The sequence below is a fragment of the Strix uralensis genome, chromosome 17 (assembly GCF_047716275.1).
Source record: "Strix uralensis isolate ZFMK-TIS-50842 chromosome 17, bStrUra1, whole genome shotgun sequence".
In the NCBI taxonomy this organism is placed as follows: Eukaryota; Metazoa; Chordata; class Aves; order Strigiformes; family Strigidae; genus Strix; species Strix uralensis.
Window position 1 is genome coordinate 15,687,643 of NC_133988.1, and position 26,087 is coordinate 15,713,729.

The 26,087-nt window shown below is 38.7% G+C and overlaps 1 protein-coding gene across 11 annotated transcripts in view; it reads right to left on the reverse strand.

Annotated features, from left to right (window-relative positions):
- Positions 1–26,087, reverse strand: part of ATXN2 (ataxin 2) — a 52,505-nt gene that overhangs the window by 15,894 nt on the left and 10,524 nt on the right. For 3 of the 11 annotated variants that reach the window (XM_074887496.1, XM_074887498.1, XM_074887502.1), the window contains exons 6-20: positions 18,208–18,332; positions 16,833–16,924; positions 13,906–14,103; positions 13,219–13,397; positions 11,513–11,722; positions 9,250–9,432; positions 7,523–7,711; positions 6,686–6,793; positions 5,764–5,834; positions 4,772–5,079; positions 4,228–4,291; positions 3,960–4,112; positions 3,256–3,316; positions 1,049–1,233; positions 302–434 (exon numbers count right to left, since the gene is read on the reverse strand). In XM_074887496.1, the coding sequence (XP_074743597.1) occupies positions 302–434; positions 1,049–1,233; positions 3,256–3,316; positions 3,960–4,112; positions 4,228–4,291; positions 4,772–5,079; positions 5,764–5,834; positions 6,686–6,793; positions 7,523–7,711; positions 9,250–9,432; positions 11,513–11,722; positions 13,219–13,397; positions 13,906–14,103; positions 16,833–16,924; positions 18,208–18,332 (2,259 nt within the window). Of the gene's footprint in view, positions 1–301; positions 435–1,048; positions 1,234–3,249; positions 3,317–3,959; positions 4,113–4,227; positions 4,292–4,771; positions 5,080–5,763; positions 5,835–6,685; positions 6,794–7,522; positions 7,712–9,249; positions 9,433–11,512; positions 11,723–13,218; positions 13,398–13,905; positions 14,104–16,832; positions 16,925–18,207; positions 18,333–26,087 lie in introns of all 11 variants that reach the window. The other 8 variants (XM_074887495.1, XM_074887501.1, XM_074887500.1 and 5 more) reach the window with 6 other exon arrangements.

Below are 26,087 nucleotides of genomic sequence, written 5' to 3' on the forward strand. Positions count from 1 at the left end.
AGGGATGTTGTGTCAAGAGCATCAAGAGAACTTGAGCAAACTTCTTTCAGCAGATATTCTTTAGCAGCTCCCAGGTTGAAATTTCATCTTGGTCACTGGCATCCTACTGAAATCAGCATACTTGAGTTTTCATTTTAACCAGGTGGCTCAGTTTTCAATGCTCTGCTCATCATCTTATGAAATATAAACCACATCTACTGGTGTAATCTGAATGATACCCACGTTTGAAGCTTGAGATTAAATACATCCCTGCACAACATAAGAACTTAAAAAGTTACATATAACACAAAACGTTTCCTACCATACATAGCATGCGTCTGTTCATGCGCACCATACTGTGTTGCAGAAGAAGATACTAAACCAGGCTGTGCGTGTGTTGGTGGTGCCATCATTCTAGCGTTGCCCTGTATTACAGGGCTATAAACATGAGGATGCTGCATTCAACAGAAATAAGAAAACAGACAGTTAATTGGAGGACTATTACAAAGAAACTAGTGTCAGCTAAACAATAATCACATACTTAGAAACTCTGTAATAGCTTGGCCTTACTAAAATGCAGAGCAAACTAAAGATTTCATACTATCACAATTACCCCAATTGTTTCTAAAAATTTAAGAACATTTTCTGCAGAAACTGGCAAAAAACACTGGCATATCTCATTTTTGCCACTCTTAATAATGTAGTAAGCTTATGTATGTAATTATATATTTATCCAATTACACATGTATATTTAAAAGCCTTTGAAGTAAGAGGAGTACACCAAATGGCTTTTATTTTTAGAACACGTAACTAGGAGACGTCCTGGCCATGACCTGAAAGGAATTCTTCAAAGTGCTAAAAAGGTAGCATCAACAATAAACGCCAACTTCTAAACTGACCTTAAAATTTGTTACAGGCTTTGAAGCACATTACAACACCCCCAAGTATGCTCCAGAACACAGAAACTGTTCAGAGTGACTTCTTATGACTGGAGACAACAGGGTATTCAGGACTGAGCCACTTAATTATTTCTGGTTTGACTTAGCACGTGGACTAAAAGGACTCTTACCTGAGATTGGTAGTGTGGCACATGCTGCACAAGAGGCTGATTAGGAAACTGTTGGGGACTATATGCAACATATTGTGTTGAATAAGCAGGTGGCGTAGCTACAATTGGAGGGCCTGCTGCTGAGGCAGGATGCATCATGGTGCTCTGGTGATGTTGGTCTTGCCGTTGCTGCGGCATATTTGGTACTACAAAGCAAAGAGTGCCTCACGTTAGAAACACAGGATGAAGGATGATGATCTTCCTGAAACGTTTTACGTTACAATGTCACTGTGACCAAGTGGAATATCCTCACCCCTCACCTTTAACCACATATTAGGGCTCTATCAAAAAGGAACAGCATGAAAAGGAGTTCCTCCAAGAAACATTTGATTTTCATCACTGCCTTTGAGACATGTATACGGCCACAAACCCAGGCCTGCTTTTTTTGTGAAGGAAGGAGGAAAGGTGCAGGGAGAGAAAGACTGGCAAGAATCAGTAACAGAAGAGAAAGGTTATACCAGGATACCTACATCAAGCAATTTTGATCCTGTCCCCTTCAAAAGGCTTAATTCACCCTCTATGGGAACTACTCAGCAACTGTTCCATCAACTGGAAAGCTGAGTCTGTTAAAATTACTCGTGCTTATGGCTGAGGAGAGCAGAATAAAGGTCTCCACGCAGCCGCAGTCTGAGGTATTCACATCTTTTAAGCTCTGTGCTACCACCCTCAGGATAGCAGAAAGCAACTTTTAGGTCACAGTCAACACTGAAGGGGACAAGTCAACCTATAAGAAGAGGAGGAGTAGGAATAATTAGACGGAAGAAAGATTAAGAGAGCAGAGCACTCCAGTGTGGGACTGAGCTATCCTGGTAAGACAACCAACCAAACCACAGCAGCAAGGCACTCAGAATAAACTAATTCAGCCTACTAAACAACAGGGCATGAGAGTTCAAGGTGAGCTCCAGCTTGCTGCTGTGAGGCTGCAGCTAGGAACTACGCTAACTCAAGCACCTCTAAACTCCACTGCAGTGTGCAATGCAGACAGAGCCCTTGAGAGAGAGGGAAGGAGGGAAATGTTGAAGATGCCAGTAAATTCACTCAGTGATGATTGTATTTACACTGCAAATCAACAATATGAAAAAGCAACTGGAACAGCGTAAAAGGCACTGAACTTTAACCCACGCAGCTCCTTTGGGACTATGCTGCACACAGAATGGATATGCAGAAAATAATGATACTTAAAAAAACGGAATTCAGAACAGGAGAGCGGCCTCACACGGCATGTGAGTACACAGCAATATATTTCTGATTAAAACAATCAGTGCTACCAACCAAAAGATTTCACGGGTCAGGCCACAGTAAAGTTAGTGTGCTTTAAAACAGAAATACATTGCAGGTTTTTGTCTTCCCTACATTCATAAAGGCTACTTGTTTATTTCTTAACAGCAGAACTGCTCTTTTCAACAATTTCCTCCTCCTGTGACTGGAGCTGCAGCACTGGAACCTATCATCATGAACCACTGTATAAAACTGCAAGAAAGCATGCACTGTGTAGAATTAGAGCATTATCTGAAATGTGACTATAAAAACAAGACCATCATTTTTCTGCTCCTTCGCTGCACTGCACAGAAGAGAGCACATCTCGCCACACATGTTCTCGTCTCCACAGCCACAGGTGTCACTTGTTAAAAACAGGGTATTGTTAGTCCAGCTGTTCAGTTACTGGGGCAGAGGGAATGCAAAAGAACAAACTGGAACCAGCAGTAAGCTCCTTCCAGAAGAGTAGCATGGCATACTCTTTCTGAAGAAATAGCAATTTTGCTTGTTGACAAAAAAAACCTCCATTTAAAGCACCATTCAGAGCTCTACTGTAAACCACTACAGAAAACCAGTACGGAAAGTTCCCTTTAAATAAACCAGTAACATTTATGAAATACAGGAGATGATCAGCTTACCCAAACATTGCAAGTAACAGAGATGTTTTCCCATTTGTCAAATCAGATTCCAAACCAAGCAACTCCCCATTACTCAAACTTATCATGTTCTGGCTGAATTACTTTGCCCAGAAATGCGTTACTTTTCCCACTTGCTTCCCTTTATTAAAAATAGCATTTAAAATATCAATCGAAAACAAATTAACATGGACTAGAAAATACACAAACATTTGTAATTTATTCATGCTGCATGCAGACTAAGAACCAAACAGGCAGTATTATTCTCACCTTTACCTGCTCTATATGTCTTGGCTTGGTTCACTGGCATGGGCGTCATGGGAATAGGATACAAAGGCTGAAAGAGAAGGAGGAGTTGAAGTGATGATATTCCTTTTAAAACTGAGTGTGTGTCTGGGTGGGGGCCCCACTCTGTTTTGAGGTGTTTTACTCTGTTATGTTACATGGTTTAGTGAACTCTGCCTGATCTATGATATTTTCTTGGATCACTGTGATTAAGTGCATGTACAAACAACTAAGGCCACGTGCTTTGTGACAACCAGTCAAGTAAATGCTGCTACTGCTACCTCAAGCAGTATAACCTCAAGCTTTCCAACAGTTAAGATTTGAAATCCTAGTAATCCCTAAAATGACCAGAAACTAGTGGGACACAGCTGGAAGCTAAGGATGAAGAAACAATAGCTTAAAACTTAAAAGACTATGCTTGGAGGACTGGGGAGGAAGTCTGCATGGACTGATAATAAATGGCAGTAAGAGCTGCTGGAATTTACAAGTGTTTGAGACTCTTAGAATATCTAGGTTGAGGGACCACTGGGGAAAGTCAGTATTTACACAGCTAAAACTTAATAACAATGCAACTGTGCCCATATTTACAATGGTAATGCATTTCACTGTTTTAACTTAGATCTCCTAACTCTCCTCAACTTGCTGACAATCACCTGAAAAGTATTAACAAGTTTGCAGCATGTGCTGTGCTTTACCTGCACGCCTGGACTCACTGGAACCGGGTACATCATATTTGGTGCAAAACAAACAGGCTGAGTGTACACTGGGGTTGGCTGCTGATGACCCACCATGGAGGGGCTAGGTTGAGCTTGCGGACGAGGGGAGGTTGGTGTAGTAGAAGGTTTTGGCTACAAACAGAGTTCAGCAATGCATATGCAAGATTAGCTTGATCATCCTCCAAGTAAAAGGTTTGTTTATAAAGATCTACTCAAATGCAATGTTAAACAGTATCAAACAACTTACTTGAGCAAAAGATCGAGGGTTGAACTCTTTTGCATTAGGATTAAGTGTTGATTTTCTAACTTGCCTAAACATAAAGAACAGAAGATGATATTCAGCATTATTCTTTTACACGCATATCTGCAGAACTCCCTAGCAATTAAAAATTTACAGAGATGAAATACCTCATTTCCATCTGTGAGTCAGATTTCTGAGAACTCAAACAACACATGGCATGCAAAAAGCCACTTACTGACAGTACTCTTACTATACTTATCCATGAAAGTTTTCCTACTGTTGATACTACAGCTCACATGAGCCAGGAAAACATTTAAATAAGCATTTAGATGTCAATTAGGCATCAACAGGACCAGAGTTCTACATGCAGCTCTGCCACTGACTCATGAGATGACTTTCAGTACAGTCACTTCACCTGTTTTCTCTGTATAACAGAGCACTTACATCAGCCATATAAACAGTAAGATATTACACATTCAGAATAGCTTTTTCTACAAATGGTTAAATGCTAATAACAGATGTGCTTATTCTAAAAGGCATAATTACTCACTCAGAAGTATCTTTCTTCTCCTCTTTATCCTCTTTATCTTGTTTACTTCCAGGCCCAGATGTCTGTACACCTTGTGAAGTTACCTCAGGCCCTCGCTTTTGCTCAGAACTATTACTTATTGAAGGAGAAATACTTGGACTATTAGGTTTGCTACTGCCACCGTTAGAGTTAGTATTACTGCCAGTTTCTATGATAGATTCTTTAGGGGTTGATTCAGTCTTTTCTTTAACTACATCTCTTGATTTTTCACCTTCTCGGGCTTTGTTTAGCAGCTGATCCACTGCATCTGAAGAGGAACTTGACTGTAACTGAAAAAAACCCAAAGAATATATTCAGTAAATTGATATACAGAATGAGGAAGAGACAATCTAATGCTATCACATTCACAGAGCAAAATACAGTCCCACAGGCCTCAATCATCTGGAAATGACCTTTAAAAACATACATTTCCATTTCTACTAGAAAAGAAATCTATGAACATTGACAATGTTTTAAGCCTACGCTGTGAAAGAAGCTATTCAGCGACTCAAGTGACCTATATGTTGATTAGGAAGTGACAGGAAAGCTTAAGACGACCCTCTGGACTCATCCCCCTGTGTGATTTAACAGTAACACTTGAAAAGCTAACCTGATTTAATAAACCATTATAACCAGGAAATAAGTAGTATGAATTCCTCAATTTTCCTCAGCAAAACCCTTTATTTAACTTTGAAACAGCTCTTCCATACGGAGCATAAATGTGATAATTATTTGTACTTAATGACCAAACAGTTTTCAAGTACTATTTTCAGTGTACAGTCAATATGCACATTTACATGTATTAGGCAATTGTATTAGCAAGAAATCAGCATTGATTTTATAGTATCTAGCATGAATTCTTATAGATACTTTCATAAATTAAGCATGAGTAGTAAAGACCTGTTTTCCTGTTAACACATGCAATATATTCAATTCATTAAAATAATCTGGAATGCACATACAGAGAAACTTACCCTAAAGTCATTCTTAAATTTCTTTAAATCATCAATCTGTTTTCTATGTTCTGAAACAATTGGAGATACACCTGCCAAACAGAAGACCAACATTGTCCAAGCATTTCTAATATAAGTTTTATGTACAACCCTTACATTTCTAAACTTGCATAAAGGTAATTTTTATGTACCTAAAAATGAAATACAGTGATATTATTGTATCTGGTAAAATTCCATGAGCTATGTGTATAAGCACACAAAAATACTCTGTGAAACCATGGCATTACATAACTAACATATCTATAGTTCTAATGCATCACACTAAGACAGAAGCCCTGAGGTGCAGGGACTGCAGAACCCAGCTGAACACAATCATCCAATAAAACTCTCAAAACGTAACATGCCAGCATCTCAAGACATAGCAATTAAAGGTGAAACGCTGATTAAGTTCAATAACATGGAAGATTTTTTTGAGAACTGAATGAATAAGCAATGCTGCAGAGAAAGCCAAGTTTAAGGCATAATAGGAAGAAGTACAGTTATGAAAAACTATGCTGACCACGATGCTCAGAAGTATTGTGAGCATAGCTCAGAGCAGAAACACTCACTCGGTCCAAAGAGAGCTAAAAAACAGCTTTGTGAACCAGGAAAAAAAAAAAAAAGGGAAAAAAAGAAAGAAGAAGAAAACAAGTAAAAAAAAAAAAATCACACCATCCACATGAGCATCTCTACACTTCATGTTGATGAAATGAGTCAAGAACAACATTTAAAATTGTAGGCCTGCCACTTCACAACTGCATGACCAAATTTTCACTGTAGAACACCCAAAGCCAGAACACCTCCAAGTCTTCCATAAAATGCTAACTAAAGCAGTCAATACAGCAGGTTTAGTGCTTGGAATTCCTACATTGCTCAAGTATATAGAAAAGCTTTCGATACAAACCTTTGTTTTCAGGTTTAGGAAAACTAGGAGAAGTCTCACTTGGCTTTATATTCTCCTTGTTTCCACTTGCAGAATTTTGCCTCTGGTCCTGAAGCCTAGTATCTTTAGCTAGGAAAGAAATTGCCAAAGTTATTCTCTTATACACAGCTCAAGCTGACCAGAGAGAGATGGCAAGACAGAAACAGAAGAGAGATTTAACCATGTTTAGCTTACAGAAGAAAAACCTTAAGTTACACATTTTTTGCTATCTAGTTAGGGCCTGGAGGATTTATCCTCCCCCCTTCCACACCCTACTGTCTTTAAGACAAATGAAAAAGTTCCAAACACATCCCTCTCATCATACGCAGAACCTTAACTAGGCTGAAAAAACTATAAAGTGAGCAAATTATTTTCAATAGTCTGAGCTCTTCATACAGAATGCTACAAAGATCTGAGAGTTCTTAGACATTTGACTGTGCTCTTGATGGCTTTTTTTTCCCCCCCCTTCCTTTCACTATGCTCAAAATATTCTTTCAAATCAGTGGCTTATGTTTCTTTAAATTAGTAAACAGCCAGGAACTCAGTTTGAAAACAAAAAATCCACAATTAAGTCAAACATCTATAAGCCCATACTCCTTAAAGGGCAGAAGAAATTAAGCATACAGACTTATCCAAAAGCCTCTCTCCAACCTTAGTTTAAAACTAGCCTCATGGGAAAAGCAGAGCTCGCTACACAGTCAAATTAAATGCATCAGAAGTTTTCCCATCATTTAGAAAGCAGCTTTGCTCTTGTATAGGTGTATTCATTGTCAGGGATTAGGGAAAGGGAGCACTGGCAAGCTAGCGAGGGTAACTTACCTTCGCTGGAAGGGGTAACTGCTCTGTTGGATGCAGGGCTGGCAGGTGTAGGAGAGGCAGCTGGAACAGGCATGGCCACAGATTCAGTGGGAATAGTACCAGGCTGAGGAGAAGGCAGAGCTGGTCCCGTGGGAGTGCTGCTCTGCCTTGGAGACCTAGGCCTGTGTGTTTTAGGGGATAATCTCGGAACTAGAAACAAACAGGAAAAAACAGTTATAGGATAAGTTTCCTCATCTGCTCAGCAGTTTGCTTATTTTTAAAATGACTAAACACATGCTTTAAAATACTTAGTGGAACTTTATATAGTAATTGAAAACCTGTTTACCTTTCAGGTACATCTCCTAGTTCTTTACAACGCAGCATTTCAGATAAGTGGTGCGATTTTTCTGCAGATTGTCCCCTAATATATACCACTGCCCTGTAGACCCACCATGAAACTGCAATATGCTCCCCAGCCCCCCAGCAGCCCAACTACAACAGCTCACATTAACACAGTTTCAGGTAGAACTGAAAAGATGGTCAAGGTCTCCATACAAACAGATGCAAAACATTTTTTAAAGGGCTGAAAAAACACATCCATTTTACAGCGTCCTCTTTTGGAGGTTTGCCAGCTGGAAAAAAAACAACATATCCTATTGAAAGAAGATTATTTGATGTATATTTTTGCCCCTGTGTTAAAGCAGCAAGGAAAGTTGTATATTCTTTAAACGGTAAGTTGTACCTCCTGCTTCCTGCTCATCCCACTGTGGCTAGTTAGTTGCTTTACGTCACATATTAACTTCAAATGAGTGAGGAGAAAGAGAGATTAAGTCGTTTAACAGTCCTACTTGCATGTTAATAATATATAAAGTGAGGGGTGGGGAGGGAAGATGAATCAGAGATAATGCCAGAACAGAAGAGTTTAAATCTTTTCCACAAGGCAACAGGTCTAAGGGGGTCTAATTCATACCTTCCTTCTAAGAAATGCATTCCCACTACACTCCTCTAGAATTCTAGCACTGCTAAAAGGTATCAGACTTCACACTGTCACTCGCTTGCCTTTCAATTCAAGAAAGCGCCCAGCTGCTGACAACTCACTAGAACACGGCCTCAACTACAAAAGCTCAAGACTAGGGCCTGTGTCACAAAACTGAGCTTTGAATTTGAAGTCAAATATTAAAAAAAATATCTTAACTGATTCAGAAGAGACACTGACTATATCTGCTACTACAGTACTTAGACAAACACAAAATGACCACTTAAAAACCTGCATGATTTTAAAAGAAAAAATATATCCAACTTGAGTATCATTTCATCTTCTAACACCAGCTTTCCTCTATCCAAACATCTGTAAACCTTCATTTGTAAACCACAACCCAGTTACACTGCCATTAACCAAATTCAGTGATGCAATGGAACGTATATAACTTGTCGTGCCTCCTTCAATACTTCTCTGAAAACTGCTTCTTTCAGCAACTTATTCCCACATTTTTCTCTCCTTTCTCTTCACACAGCACCTGACTTAACCTCTCTACAGTTAGGACAATATTGCACTTGGAGGACCGACTCACCAACTATTTTACTAAGCCAACTGGGAATATCCTTCTCCCACTTCATCTAAGCAAGCTAAGTTAGCAGACCAGTGTTTATTCAGAGCCTGAGTTGTCTAGAAACGCAGTGTTCTGCTTTGCATTCACACTCTAAAGTACCCCTGGCAAGCCATCTGCAATAAGCCAAGCTTTACCTACCCCCACTGACAACTGATGACCACGTCCCACCTGAAGGGCTGCCTCGTGCCACTGCAGTAGTAGATGCTTCCCCTGGTGCATTATGAGATACAAATTCTAAGCCACTTGAAATTGTACCCCTACCAGTAGAGACTCTGTGACCTCGAGGGTGCCGTTGTGCCTTAGGAGACATCCGTGGAGGCCCTGAGAAAAAGAAGACAACCCCACACAATAAGTACTTAACGTCCATCACTAAGAGTACCCAAACATACTATCCGTTTTTAAAACTGGATTTAATCTAACTCTCAATAATGCAGTAGTACAGTCAAGCAATTTACACTGACATCGACTAGAACCAGGGATCCACGAGACTAAAAAGGCCAAGCCATTGGTCCAGCCAGACTACCAACACACTCATCACCTTGCTATGACAGCTCACGTTCATTGATATTTAGAAGCTTTATCAGAATTGAAACAGGTATGCAAGTCCTGGATTTAAAATATTGGAATCCAAGTATCCAATATTGCTTACTGCAAGACAAGCCAAAAAGGTTAGTGGCCCAGCTCCCTCTGGATAAGCACAGTTCCAGGCTATCAAACATTCTCCAGAAAAGAAAAAATTTCCATCACTTTTTTTCAGGTGGTCAGTGATACCAAACGTTTATTTACAGAGTAGTCACCACTGGCTGACCAATGCTCTTGGGGAATTTCAGCAGAGCATTCTGAACCGAGGCTAAATTGCCTGCAGCAGGTCACAATTCATTTACAAGTCAGCAAAATTACAACTACACAAGTTATTGTTATCCCAAGGTTCAAGTCATGCATGTTTAACGCCAGAAGCTAAAGTCATAAGTGAATACAGGAATTCTGAACAGCTTATACAGCTGCCACAGAATAGTTATGCTCAAGTCTAAGCACCAATACAGTTTCTACATCTTAACAAACATTTTGTTTAGAAGATCAGACTCAATTGTTGATACTTCAAAAGGAAAAACTGTATGAGCAGAAGACAATCTGGCTGATTACAGTTTGGTTTTAATGTAGGTCAATAATAGAGAAAAGTTCAGATAATGGCTTTCTGGTTTCAGATAAAGTTCTAAAACATCAAGTACCTCTTCTGGTTACATAAATCTTTACATGTCAGGCTCTATTTTAACCATGAATCTAAAGGAGACTTCAATCCAAATTATATACAGGCAAGTATTTTAAAGAATACACACTTTCCAGCAATCCTCTTCTAGTAGTAGAAATTAGATGTTGTGGTAAGCAGCAGTTCACTGCATGCCTGACAAATCAATGGCAAGTGCTAAAAAGTAACTGAATTTGCATGTGGATTCTCAGTATCTCACCTCATAAAAAAAGCTCACACTGATAAACTGACAGTAGCACACCATACAGACATGCCCACTACCATCCACTTTCTGGTTATGGACCATCTTGAGCATTTATCAGGCAAGCTGTAGAACAGTGTTACTGATTCAATTAGTGGGACGACTGTTCTCTCTCCCGTGGCTCCAGGGGAGCCAGCTATGGCAGAGACTGCAAGTTTCCCGTGAGTTTATTATAACCAGTTTGCATTTTTCCAGGCTTGCTAGATCGTGTTGTGCCGGCTAGTTTTTAAGTGCACTTAAATAAAATAAGAATTTTAAAATGTATTACTTACTGTACCCTCAGAGGACAAACAAATTTAGTTCAGATACTTCTGCATGCAGTTACCGAAGACTCGTGGGTTAACCTTTCTCTGCATATTATTGACTTCTAGGGGGCTGACTTATTGTTCTGCCTCAACGCAAACAGATCTAAAGTCTTCTACAGATTTGCCTTTGAAGCAGCTTATTCTATCCCCTTCCACAGTGCACTTCCCATAATATAGTATTATTATTATTAATGGTTTTTTACAAAAGGTAATTCAATGAATTAGTTAAATTTGAAACTTCTTTTTGTGGAACAACTGTATTAAAAGAGTTGATATTTTATATAAATTTATATTCCTAAAAATGCCCTCAAAAGTTATCAGATCCTGCATGATGTTGTTGGTTAAGTTAAGACACTGAGCAGCGTTTACAAAGCTGAGTTTATTTCATACCAACTTGGGAAATGTCACAGCTTTATTTTGTTTTTGTAAAGTTCTTCAAATAAAAAGGTTAATAGAAATAGTCTGATAAACTAAAGTTAAACACAAATTATAGGTTAAGTAATGAAGAGGAAAAACAATTTTGTAATTAAACTCACAAAGGAGTTAAACAAAGACAAACAAAAACATGAACAAATTGTGGTATTGTACCTTCTGAAGACATGCGTTTAGGCATAGTAGAGACAGGAGCTGGAGAACCATGAGCAGAGGGGTGAGACGGGGGCCTGGAGGGCCGCGAGGGGGGCCTGGAGGGCGGCCGTGTAGGGGTGGCTGCCCGAGGTGGAAGAGAGTTGGGACCTGACTGGTAGCGAGAAGGTGGGCGAGAGGAAGGAGATGGGCAAGGCGATGGCCAGGGAACACCTGACAGAACAAATGATATGAAGGAAAGTATAAAAACTAAAGAAAAATTATGGGGAAAAAGGTCAACAGAAAAAAAAAGTAAAATATGACAAAATGATTTTTCATGTTTAACCCTTTGGGGATAGATTAGTTTATTTCTGCAACCAATAAAATAGTCTCTGCGAGGTTCTCTCCTCCACTGGAGGTCAAATTTAACATCTGAATGTCACAAACTCCCCAAAGGGTTAATTAGGATCTACAAATACTACTAAGGAATAGACAGTAAAGTTTGATCTGTTAGCCTATCATATATATGTTCTACAGTATGCATCACTCTTGACAAGGTCTTTAAATAGCTACCAGCAGTTCTCAAACAGTGTTTCACATATAGTATTGACTATACAAACTGCTACTTTCAAACCAAATGATGAGCAATATCAATTCTAGGAACTGTATCTTTACAAAAAACAGCGGTGTTCAGTGTCTGAATCCTGACATTTATGCCTTTATCAGTTATCTGAAGTATTAATGTAGTATTTTAATCTAGAATATAGGGTTTGTTGTTTCCAAAACAAAGAAATTGAATTCACAAGCCATTCTGAATGTTTTAGGAATATGATGTTCAGTCAGCAGAGTAATAGGATGACAGAAACCACAAATACTACAAATAAATTTCAAGGTTAGCATTGTTTGGGCAAGACTCAGCTGTACATCCTTTATACAGCTGACTCTACATTCAAAAAGGAAGTCTCACTTACCTTTAGGTGTTTCTCAGACTTCCTCTCCAGATAGAGGCACTTGAGTATTATACGTTTTTCATTTATTCACAGCCATCTCATATAATAGCATTTTTAACTTATAAAAATAATGCCTCAAGGACAGGCTACTGCTGAAATCCATGTCAAAAAATGGTGTCTGATTTATGAAACACCGATTCCTACAGTGCCTAGCGATGTCTGTTCATAAATATTACCCATGTGTATAGCAGAAAATACTCAAATAGCTATTTGGAGAGAAGGCTTTTGATTCCTTTCCCCCTAACACTTCTCTTACTTTCCCAACAATTATTCTTTTCCCAAAGTCAGTCAGTTGTTTTATTCTTTTTCATGGGAAACAGAATTGATCCATGCACCAGAAAGGAAGAGTGATGCTTCCTCGGCTGCCACCTCCCTTTCACTAGGTGTCAGCACTGCTACTCCTCCACACAGAGCTTAGCAGCAGTTAATACATAAAGCAATTTCTAAGCTTTAAAACCGCAGACTGCACCATCATCTAAGACAAAGGTGTTTGAAAAGGAAAACAAGTGACATTTCTGCTCTGCGAGGCTACATACAGTGCAGTCAAATGCGTGTTCCGTACGTTAAACCCAAACCAAACACAACCTCTGTGTTAAATGATGAATGCTACCCCAGCTTATGAAATACATATCCTACGACCACACCACATACGGTTTCAACATAATTAGATAATTGACTGCAATTTTATAAGGCACACTCGTTTAGACTTCAGATACTTGCCTCCGTTAACTACTCTCTGATCTCCTCCAGAGTTAGGACTGAATTCTGAAGTATGGGATCCAGACCTCGATATTGGTGGGCCTGATCCAGACTGGCCCATCCTTGGTGAGTTTTGTCTTCCACTTCCCCAGGACAGGACATCTCTATTCCTCTGTCCAGGTGGAATGTATTTATTTTCTCTGAAACACAGCAAATTTCTATCAGTGTTAAGACAGAACTGAAAGACAATGAAAAGTACCTGATCTAACTACTCTGCTGATGTTTTCTATCTTTCTCAAGTAAAGCTAAAGGAAAATTCTAAATACTATCAGATGTTGACCTAACATTCACCTCATGAATTGGCCACACAGTCCACTTTCTATGAGCCTACAGACACTGCATGATTTAGTACTAATGCCTGAAATTCTCCATGACATACCAAAACCACTGCCCTTCCCTGTAATTTGGTATGAATTCACCAGTGACATATCAGAACAGGGAAGTCTGTTCCACTGCAGAGATAATACAGGGCCAGGCAGAGGTGTACAAGTTACTGTAAGTGCCAAAAACAGCACAGGATTGTTTACACAAGGTTCCTAACCCAATCAGCCCTGCTGAAAAAAGCACAGTCTCAGTGAGTAAATTGCTACTGTACCAAAATATGTACATCATTTAAATAAAAATACTATTCATAGTGTATGCAAGTACCTAGTGTTCACACCATGACCTTCTCGTTCATTAGCATTTCTCTGAACAGCAGTATATTTTTCTTCTTCTGTTCTTTCATCATTTTCCAAGGCAACCCGAGCTTTGTATTGGGCACTTGATTCAATTTCCTCTGCTAATTGAGTTGCTCTGGCTTCCCGTTTTAAAAACTCTTCTGAATTATCTCTTTCTAATGGCACCCTAAAAGACAATGAAAAGGAAAAGAATCTCTGAAATGCATTCAAAAGCACAAAGGAGCTACAAAAATTACATAGCGTTAATTCTAACCAAGTCAGAGTAAGAAAATTTGCTTTTAAGCCAGTAGACTCGCTGTCTTTTTTAGTACAAGTATGCCAATATTCCTGGACTGGTTTGGTATTATGTGCAAATTCAGTGTCTTTTACCTGCCTAGAAAGCTGAGGTCAGGCTGCAGAGCTTTTCCATGTGACTTGCAAAATCCCCAGTCCCTAAAGCTATGCAAAGGCTCCAACTTTTAACACAGTTGAGTACATTAGTAATAAAAAGCTTTAGTCTGTTGTTTAGATAGGAACCTACCGTAAGAGACCAAATTTGAATTTCTTTAGCTATTTACACATTCCCAACAGACACAAGAATCCCCAGTCCTACTGAAATTAAAGAGTTACGTGCTTAATCCTTTGATAATTCCAGCCATAGAATTTCAGCTCTTCCTGTTATAAATAACTGCAGAAAAGATGAATGCAATACATTAGAGCACGGGACCAGAAACCCATGACTCATTTGCCATGTCCTAGGACCTCAAAACCATTCATTCTGTGTATCTATATTAAGTAACAGCATATTGCAAAAAGCATATGTAGCTCCCTTAGGAAAGCCACCAAGGAGGAATTCAATACACGAGCAATGGAATGCTGAAATACTAGAGATGGACATCATACCAGGCACATCCTTCTGTCCACCCATGGTTTTGGTTTTTACCTATTCTGATTTTTGTTAAAGTATCAGGTTTTATAAAACAACTTTGTGTTTCATCCCTCATTTTAGCTTTGAGTTCCAAAAGTTGTTTCATCCAACCTTACTTTAGAATAAACTACATACAAATACAGGACACAGTTGAGGCTTGGACCATGCTATGCTGGGCATTATATAATCACTATTGCACATATTTTGAATAACATAAAATGAAGAAAGTAGGTGGAGATACAAGCCAAGCATGAAACAATATATGCAAGATTACTCAAGTGTTGGTGGCAGAACTAGGAAAACAAGTGGCTTTGCCAAATTCCAAACCAGCACTCAGCTACTGCATCACAAGTTTTTCCCCACACACACATTTTTGGCCAGTCATCTACCGGCCTTATCAATGGTAACTGCAAGAACGTTAAATAAAAACCTTACCCTTCAGCATAAAGCTTCGGTTTAAGTAAGATACGCACGAACACAACGCATACAAACCTGAAGTCATGGGCCTCGCTTACCCTGTGTATTAAAAGTGCACACACAAGAAGGGAGAACACCCAATACATCCTCATTTATTTAAAGGGACTGAAAAAAATGAAGGGATGTATGCAGTAGCACTGATAGCAACCTAAACAAGCAAAAGAGTGATTTTACATTTTCTAACAGGGAAAAGGCCATTAAAGATGAAACAAAGGGGATGGGCAAGATACTGTTCAGAACCTGGTGATGAGAGAAGCACGAACAGCAGGTGACCAACACACTAATGCAGTACACTTGTACCTTTATGCAGTTTGACAAACTATACCTGCTAACGCTTAGCTCCAGGAAGAGAAAACAATCAAACAATAAATCCTTTACAATCCTTCGGTTGCACATATAAGCACTTCGCTACACGGCTGCTCATCACATACTTGGGAAAGCCAGGAAGAGAGTTTCCCAGTTTAGCAGACTGATAAGCAAAGGACGTTGCTTGACTAGGAAACAACAGAATTTGTCTGTGGCAAGTTAAAGCCACCTTCATGTTTTTAATCTGTTTCCATTAATATAAATAAAGCAGAAAGATGGAAGACTAAAGTTCAAAAGTACAAAAAGTACTTAGAGCAGTGAAGTATACGAAAGAACAGCTTCCCCAGGATTCAAATGTAAGCCGATTAAGACACTTTGATTATCACCATGTTACAGGTCTGTTTTAACAAAATCATAGAAGTAAAATAGTTGAACCAGAGACCCGTAGACAAGTGCTCCAATTCTACACACAAAAACCAAAACGCTCACTGCAATTCCTTGACATTCAAAAGTAAGTTTACACTTTGGGGGTTAAAAGAGTGGGAAAACATTAAAGACATTTCACAATGGCTGTTGAACATCTGCAATTGATTTGCTTTGCAGTTAACATTATGGCTGCAGACTACTGGGAACAGGTCCACGCTGCCAAAGTAGCCAGAGCAGGCTTTATACTACTTCTATATTCAAGTTGTTATTATATTGTAACTAAAACTTTAGATTTGGACAAGTCTGCTAAACAAGTCATCCGCAGCACACAACCCCCCCTTAGTTATCAGCAACAGCTCAACATTCCAATATCTATCTGAACAATTGTCTCGATAAAATTAGGATTTAGTCAAATTGTTTTTCTAGGTTAAACACAAACTGTACATATAGCAGCTATGTAAAGACAGTTTCACAAATGCGTATTTTCCACCCTATTGATAAAAGTTTTTGTAAGAAATAACCATTATTGCACGCCTAAATTCGGAAACTGTTGCAATGGGAATGAACTGTGCCCATTTAAGGGAATATAGAATAATTACTACATCTAACTATTCACAGAATGCTGGCAAGGTTTCTTAAGCACTATTCATTCATTACTTTTTCAGTTATTTGATTCCACAACTTTAGAAAGTATGTAAAATTATCTTCAGAATATAAAGTTTGTCAAACAAGGGAGAACATTAAATACAAATCTAGTAACAAAATATTTTGGAACTTACGTATAAGAAGATAAACTGCTGTCATAAGTTGATACTACACCATAATTTTCTTCATTGTAACGAAACATGTCATTGGGATCCCATCCATTAGACTAGAAGAAAATGATGCTTGTTTTTCAAAATGACACTGGAAACACATTCCCTTAAAATTAAGGGCTGATGGCAGAAGTTAAAACTTTTGCTCTTTTTCCTGGGCCTATGAATTCACTGTCCAGATAACAAAGTTATTAAAGCCACAGTTTTATTTCAGGGAACTTTGTCCTCCAGATATACAGATTTTACCTTCAAAAGGCAGTTTTTTGTTTGTTGTGTGTATTCGTCTTGTTTTTATGAGGGTTTTTTTAAGTACCATGCCCACTCCCTACTAGAAGATTACTGGCTAGCAAGAAATACATACATGAATGCCTTTTCCAAAAAGTGCAAATTGACACTTCTGAACATCAAAGTGCCCCTTGCTGTGGCAAGTGCTGAAACTTTTCAAATGCACTGCTAATGCAATTATCTGAGACACACACACCACAGGCAGAAGACCCCTGTTGATCTCTACAACTTCCCCATTTCAGTAAAATTTGTATTACAGCACTCAAGCACAATGATAAATGTTTTGAATGTTTTAGAAAAGCATTGACAGTATTAAGTATTCTAATAAATCTCAGCTGTACAATATGTACACTAAAATTGACAGGATAACTATTCTACCCAGACAAAGTTAATATGCTCCACAGTAACATGGCTAGACCCTCCTCTAATCAGCAATATTACCTTTTTTCTTTAACATATTGCAGTCTGAATACCTTACTAAAAAGAATGCATGGTTGAGTAAAAGCTGACTGCTATGATATATAAAGAAATGTCATTTGAGACCATATTCTTCATCTAACGATTCATAATCTACTGAGATTGTATTTGTGTTTATTAAAGTCATGGGTCAAACTTCCATCAGTTTCCTTCATCTTAGCTCAGAGACAGTTAGCTAAGCACAATTTTTTGCCATAATTTTCAAATGCAATGATAGTCAAACAGGAATGCTCTGATTAAACCTAAATCACTTCCGTGTATTGCTGAATATGGAGTCCTTAATAACAGCTCCTCTTTCAGCCAGCCCATGAGTCAAACACATCCCTTACCACAGCAGCTGCCATTTGTCAATATTTGCCAAAAGTGGCGTTTTAGATACAGTTATTCTTATTCAAATTGTAGAAAAGTACCATGGCAGCTGCTAACAAAGACTGAACATACACCCATACAATGTAGGCCAGCAATTTTAGTCAAAAGTTCATTATTAGATTAAAATTAAGGAATTGTTACAAGGCATGTCCAGAAAAATAGCTTATTTTCTACCAACTGTCATAGAGGATAAAAAAGCATTACTTACAACATCTGTCTCTAATGCCTCAAGCTCCTCAGTAGCGGTGGTCTCTCCTCCATCCCATGGTTCAAGATCCTTTTCCTTGTGTTCACCATTTACTTTAGCACTGATGGCTGAGTCAGTAAAAGCATCTACAACGGAGTGGGGAGGGACGGGGATGAAATCAATTTGGTTAAGTACAGGAAGACGTACACACTAGTTTATCTGAGGAACAACCAAACAGAGCTGAATCGCAGGCCCATTAAATATCATTCACCTTCTCTTGTAGCTGCTGTATTCAACAGAACTACATTAGAAAAGTGCCTACTTCATACTTAGAGTAACTATGGAAGTACAGACTAACTTCTAATGTATCAAAGAATAGCAGGAATTACTTTCAGTTATTTCAAAATATTTTCACAAACTATACGTATATTTTGGGGAAAAAAAACCCCAACAAAAAAGAAACTACCTGAGGATCCCCATTCCTCTAGAAAACCCAAGACTTGTATAATACACTTTTCCAAACAGCCCACACAACTGCACATTAACATATTATGCAAATATCAAAAAAGCATGACTGCAACCCAATCCCATTCCCTAAATAGGCAAAATACGAGTTTCCCTTCAAATACCGGAGTTGCTTTTATTTCCACAGCTCCTCAACGCACCAGCATGCATGCACACACTTTTACTCCCTTTGCAGCGTAACTCAATTATCCATTAGCTCGGTGCATCCGTTCGCTCTGACACGAACGGAGATGTCTTGTTTCCTGCAAGAGTTTTTTCAAGCAGCAGCTAACCCAAATCACGCAGCAAGATTCAGAAGCCCTCTACCTCTTGTTCTCGACAACATATGAAAAACAATAGCAGACCCTTACTGCTTATTTTTTATAAAAATTATGAAAACGTATATAAAAAAATAAAGATCATGAGTTTTTATTTTCACTTGTTCATCCTTCATTCAAGCCAGACTTAAGAAGGAATAATACTAGAATATTAAAGTGCTGTAAAAAAAATGTTCAAAGCCATTCAAGGAAGCCAAGCTTTTATAGTTGTAAGCAACTAGATCTCAGAGCTGCCATACTTAAACAGAAGGAACTTAAAAAAATTAAAATAAGCTTGTTATAAGCTTATAAATAAATAAATAAGCCTAAAATAAATAAGCCTTCAATCTAGAATTTCCTATTATCATTCTACTGATAAAATAAGGAGCAAACATTTCAGACCTTTATAAAAGATGAAATCAAACCACCAGTCAGTGCCAGATATGGAAGAATGTGGCTTAAATTAACTTTTGGCAAGATCTGAAATCTTACTGAGAAAAACGAACTTTAAAGCCATTACGAAAAGAATTCACAATATATGAAGTTGGCCACTGATTTTAAACAATCACTGGAGATTTTTTAGAGACTGCTGACATTATTCCTGTTATGATTATTATGCTGACATATTATTCCTGTTTCACCCAATCTCACAGTGAAGTTCTGCACATCTATTGGTACGATGTGTCATAAAAATTAACTGTGCTTAGTCTGTCTAGTAACATTCAGCACTATCTCATGAAATGCTCAACTCATACACAAAAACCAAAGGAACTATGGGTAAGCAATTAAGCATTGTTAATAAGCTTATATGAAACAAAATGTTATAGAAGATGTATGAAAGAGAAGTTTATTAGCTACACATTCATTTCAAATATAAAAGAATCAGTAAAATAAGAAAGCCAAATGAAAGACAAGACACCTAACGTGGCACACCACGGTTAGGGCTCATGTGAAATTGCAAAAACCTGCATCAATCACCTGGCGAGATGTCACAGTCTGCCAACCAAAGCTGTGACAGCACCAACACAGCTGGAGGTTAACACTTTCAAGTGAGATTATATTTTAGCTTGTCACTAAATGTGATGCCTTTAGCAGGCAGGCTCTGGGATTACTTGTAAACTGTTCTGAAACAGTCGTTTTGTTGTACTACCTATGTGCCGATGCCAAATTTCAATCGTTGCATTTTCAACTGTACAGAATAGGTAAAATCAAGGGTGAGAATAGAAGTCATCAACTAACTGCAAGATACTCTAAATGATTCTGTGAAGTTACGCATGCATGTTTTATAGTGCCATAAATGTGCGAGCAAAGGTATTAAGTTTCCGTTACATATTATGGTAACAAAAGCATTATGAAAGGCAAGATGCAGAGACAGAGTGACTGCCAAAAAAGTTACCTGTTTCTGAAGGAACTACAACAGATATGGAGAGAGAAAAAATTGGAAGACATCAGATATAAATACAGGTGGATTTTTTCACATTATATGGCTGAATTCAGGCAAAGCTAAACTCTTTCAGTCCCTCTCACAGACATATTCAAACTGATTATATTGCAAAGATCATTTCCACAGTAAAACCTCAGCAATGTTTCCCACCTATTAACAGCCCCATGTATTTCCCCATTTTGCTTCAAAAAAACTCCCCCTCCGAATAGCCTACAGACTTCTAAGGTATACAACTTGAAAGACAATATCTCTCGGTCTTCTTTCACACAAATGGCCTTCAAAATATTAACAGAAGATATGTTTAAATGTCATCTGAAACTACATAGTAACACAGTGCTACCTCAATCCCCAGTTAAGGAGTAACTAAACAGCACATTTAACAGCGAGGCAAAAGTAAGACACTTGTATTTGGAAACTCTGCGTTGACCTTATCGATACCCCGCAGCTAACACGGCCATAACCCAGACAGACCAGTGCTGCTTCTGTGCTGACCATTATTAATTCAGTGTTTCATGTCTGATTCTCTCAGGTTGGACATTGTACACCAAATGCAAGTTGGAGGCTGCTTATGTCACTTAGGAAACTGTGAAATTTGCTTCTACGTTAGTTGACTGGGAGTAGAGAGAACTCTTCTCCAATAGGATTAGATCAGTATGAGTTAGGAGGACTGATGGAGGTAATCTTCTGTATTTCAGAAGAGCGTTTCCTTAATTTCTATTAAATTACTTCAGACAAACTCCATACACAACTGTGCTATTTTGGATGCTGTGAATAAAATACTAGCTTAACAAAACTCATCTACTCAACCCACTAATTTTCTTATATAAAAAGCCACATAAACACTCATCAGAATAATGTTAAAAATTATAATGATACAGATGAACTGGGGGAAAAACAAAACCCAAGTCAAAACAAAAACTCCACTATCTAATGAATGCTACAGATCTGAGCAAGACATGTACAGTCAGTGCTGTTTCCCAGTAGAATCCAGTATATCATGGGGCACAGGAAGCTTCACTGCTCTTCATTTCTCTCTCACTTTAGAACTGAAGTCACAAGTGAGACTGCAACATCAGTTTAACCTCTACAACTCAAAGAAAATCCAGAGTTAGGAGAAATTCAAGCTACAAAGGCAGACTTCTAGTCAGACAATATGGTCTCATGAGCATCCAGGCAAAGTTTAAATGTAGCAGAACGGTACCTCAAGGCACAGATCACTATTTTCCTGGAACAAACAGCTAGGCAGGCACAAGAGACATCAAGATTAAAAATGCAGCAAGTCAAACCAGACTTCACTAAAATTAATGAGCAACAAAATTGAGAACATATGTAAAAAAATAAATTCTACAAATAATTGTTTCCAAAAGAAAAATACTGCTCTTAAGGTTATTAGTCAAGTAGAAGCTAAAACATAAACTGCTGATACAAGTGCCAACTGGCAGAGTAAAAACAGACAAGATACTACTGACTGCTCAGGCTCAGCCCCCCCCCCTTATCTGGTGCCTCATATCTCTGAGCTGTTGAATGAGCAATTCACATGACAGCTTGACATAGCCAAATTTTTAATCAATTACTTTTCTACATGGTAAAACTCAAGTTAAAGATCAAATGAAAACTGGTCAAACAAAGAGCTTGAGCTGTAACACTCAATTAGCCCCCACTGCCTCTGTACTTGCTTAATGTGACATCTCTGAAGTAAAGAAGTTTGATATCAAAGACCTCGCTTCTTGGTTTAAAGCCTGCTAACCAGAAAAAAAAAATCCCACAGGCAATTCTATGCAACAGAAATTCACATTAAGAAAAGGCAAATTAAATATACACCTTCTGAGAAAAAACTCAGCTTGGGCAAATTCTTCAAGTATGTGCTATTAAATGAGTTTGAGAAAAAACTGCCAGCATAGAGCAATTAAGAGTCCAGGTTTAACTAATTTCAGCGTTCAACATGCTTGTTTTCACAAACATATTTTGAGCTACTAATGGTGAAGAGCACAAATACGCAATTAAGTGCAACTCTGTAGTTCAAATGCTGTTAAACCAACTGGCATTATGTGCCAAAGGTGTTTGCGCTGCACGCTGCAAGCTTTGATCAAGTTTAGCGTGGCCCAAAGTAAACTGAGGTTTCATCTTGAAGGTTTCAACAGTAAACTCGCATTGTTTTGTAACTACTTACTACTGATTTGAAACATTAAAACCAGTTACCACCAGCTTTGCAGAGCCAAGGTTTCCTTCCTTTGTTCATAATATGCCTACTGCCATTCCCCTTGCAACACTTTCTCTGGAAGGATGCCACTCGCAGTGCTAATTCAAGGAAAAACTTAAATAGCCAATTCTCTTCTGCCTTTTTTCACTGGATTTGTAATATTTTTCTCAGACTGCAGTAACGGTGCCAAAAAAACAATACAAACATTGTAGAAGCCTTTTACTTTAACAGTAGTTACAATATTGAATTGTCTTTAAAGAGAAGCCAAGAAGGCAACTCTGAAGCCTTACTCCAATTTGAATCATATGCAGATCAGCACCGCAGACTGATCAGTGTTTAGGACGACAGGAAACACTCCTAGGAGCTCCTTCTGTAGAACACAGGAGATATTTCAATCATGCAGCCCAAGTAATGTAGCAACTACGAGATCCAGGCACTTGACCTTCGCCTCAAAGGTGAAGCAGAAAGACATTACATGCTAATGCACAGCCAAGGATTTCAACTTGCACATTGGAGCCCATTTTTAGCAGTCGATTTCCACTGCTACATGCAGAAGACGGTGCCTGTCCCTCTTTAAATGCAGACAGACTAGTTTGAAAGGGGGATGATGGATATAATACAACTTCACCTGAGCTTTCCAATGCATGTTTCATTCATCAGCCTGCCTGCACTGCAGAAAGCCCTAATTCTACAGCAAGAGACCCTCAGGTGACTCCTTTCCATTCCTTCTGAAGCCTAACAGGAATCTACACGAGCACAAAGCTCTACGCAGGCTGACAGAGTTGCAAATAGGGGCCCAGGAAGTACGGACAGATTTATTTTTTAAACATAAACTGTTAGAACGTCCCTATCTACACAGACCTACTATTTTTTCTTCCAACCCTGCCAATTTCTACAATCTGGGCAGGCACCGCATTTTCTCCACTGGTGCGTCTAAAGGTGCAATGTCATGCTTGGCACAAGCAAATCTAAGACTGCTGCTTCCAAATGGGGTTGTTTCACCCACCCCAAGCCTCTACTGTCGTTACCTCCCTTGCACTCGACTACTGATGTAGCTGCAGGACGAATTATCAGCTCACTGCTCCAAAGCTGCGCAAGCATGATAGCCATGAAAGGTGCTTGGCGGACTGTTTCAGACGGTTCTTTCACACACAACTGTATTTTCCACTCTTCTGAAAGGAGAATCCATCCCATCCCCTTTCTCCCCACCTGCTGCTCTTTTCCAGTGCTCTTCCAGTCTCTTGTCTGACCCGGTCAGACAGGCAGACAACGCAGCTAACATCTTTGCTATTCAAGTCTGAGGGCAAGTGAGAAGATCAAGACCCACAGTCAGGAGCACCCTTTGTCCACACTCCTCCAGCTAGGCAGAGAAGCAAATGCCAGAATAAAAATCCATAGAACTCCAGATACTTACACTGAACCAGGAAACACTAAAATTTCCAAAACAGTACCTTTTGCAGAAATTAAGTTTACTTCAAGGCCTCCTCAAAAGTCTAGTAGACTCCTAAGGGGTAGAAGAAACTACATACACAGACCCCAGCAAACCCTACTCCAGGTAAGCCTCTCCTGTGGCAACAGTGCTTCTGAAGTGCCTTTCGTTTGACTACATTTTTGGAGAAGTGAGAGCAAGCTGCCTTTCCAACCAACTATGTCCAAATTGCCTACTAACTTGTCTGTGAAAGCTAAGAAACATTGAGGGCTAGGCAATTTAAAAATATTTGTTCCTCGCTACATGAAACACTGTGAAACTTCTCTGGGCACCAGAGAGTAACCATTCCCAACACAAAGGCGGCAAGGAGCACCATCTTCTCACCTACGAGTTCAGACTCAGCTTTTACTGTGAATCACACAGGCTTATCTGACTCAGTACCATGAAGATTTGGGTTTATTTATAAGAACAAAAGGCCAGCAGTTCCTGCATGCCTGTTCATATACTTCCATTCTTTTGAATCTTCACTTATTTAATTCCCAAGAAGCAGAAAGCCCTTTATTGCTCTAATTTGCAGGTGTGATCAGAGACTGACAGACTTTCAAATGTCATTTCAAGATAATACATTTTTGAGACAAAATGGAAAGCAGATGAATTTACCCATGAGTTACTGAGTTTTGCAGCCTTCCAGTTTATGTTGCTTCAAGTCTCTATCACTTTATTTCAGCTCTCCTCTCCAGAGAGGAAAGAAGAGATTTAGATTCAAAGACATTCCACCTAATAAAGCAAACTGAGTGACTGTTCAACCTGAAGCAGTCATTTTCTTCTAGAAAACTTCCATTGAGTAATTATTCCTAGAAGTAGTAGTATATTCTTCATTCCGCCTGCTCAAAATCTATAAAGATTGAGTAACAGAGAGCCCAGTTTGCATTTACATTAAAGTGATGTTCATAGAAGACCCATTATAAACCAGCCCTCGTGTAATTTAAATTCAAAGTCCCATCCAGAACCTGGAACTTATCTGCATTTCAATGCTACATTTGCTCTGACATTATGCATCTTCTTCTGGGAAAAGCAAATTCCTTGAAACAACAAGCCTCTCGTTCTTCAGCTTTAAATCAGGCAAGAACATATGCATGTACAAACACAAGGTGAAAAGAGAAAGATCTCATTAAATGTGCCTTAGAAACGTGTAGGGACTGGTGGACTACTACATGCGAATAAAGCATGAGTGTTACGATAACCACTTAGCTCCCAGTGACAGCTGTTGATCAACCTGAAAATGTACACATATGTAAGTTCACTCCATGGCACAGAAAGCTATGTATTTGCTTTTATTCCTTAGCCCAGAAAATCAACACAGAAGCATAAAAACCCTTGAGATCTGCTGCCCCCCGCCCCCAATCTGTAAAAGAACTAGAGCTATCTGACTTATGTCAGAACTCTGAGGGTCCAACAAATTTAGCTTCTTGGAGGTCAGATTTAAAAGAAAGAAGGCTACCTAACTGCCTGTAAAATTGTTTAATTCTGACAGTTTCAAGCCATGACTTCAAGACTTTAAGACCCCACTTGCCTGCCACCTCACTAGGTTCTTCTGTGTTTTGGAGAGCCTCACCTACAGATCTACAAGTAGTAAAGCAAAAATTAAAAACACAAATAGTGGATTTTCTAAGAATTCTTAGCTCCATTTGCAGTAGTATTTTAAGAGTATTTATATGAATGGATGTTTAGAGACAAAAGTTACTTAACTAAATATAGACTTACATATACACTAAGTCTGAACAATTATCTTTTCATAAAGAATCTGTTTACTCATGTATTCTCATATAACCTTTAACAGACTAATTTAGAAAGACATTTACCAAAAAAACCCCAACCAACCTCCCACAAAATCTGTAAAATGTTTTGTAACACCACTAAGAATTTGCTTTCCAGACACCTGAACCAGCTTCCCAAAACAGTGCGCCCTCACAAAGGTTCTGCAATTTATTTTTAAAATTTTGATAA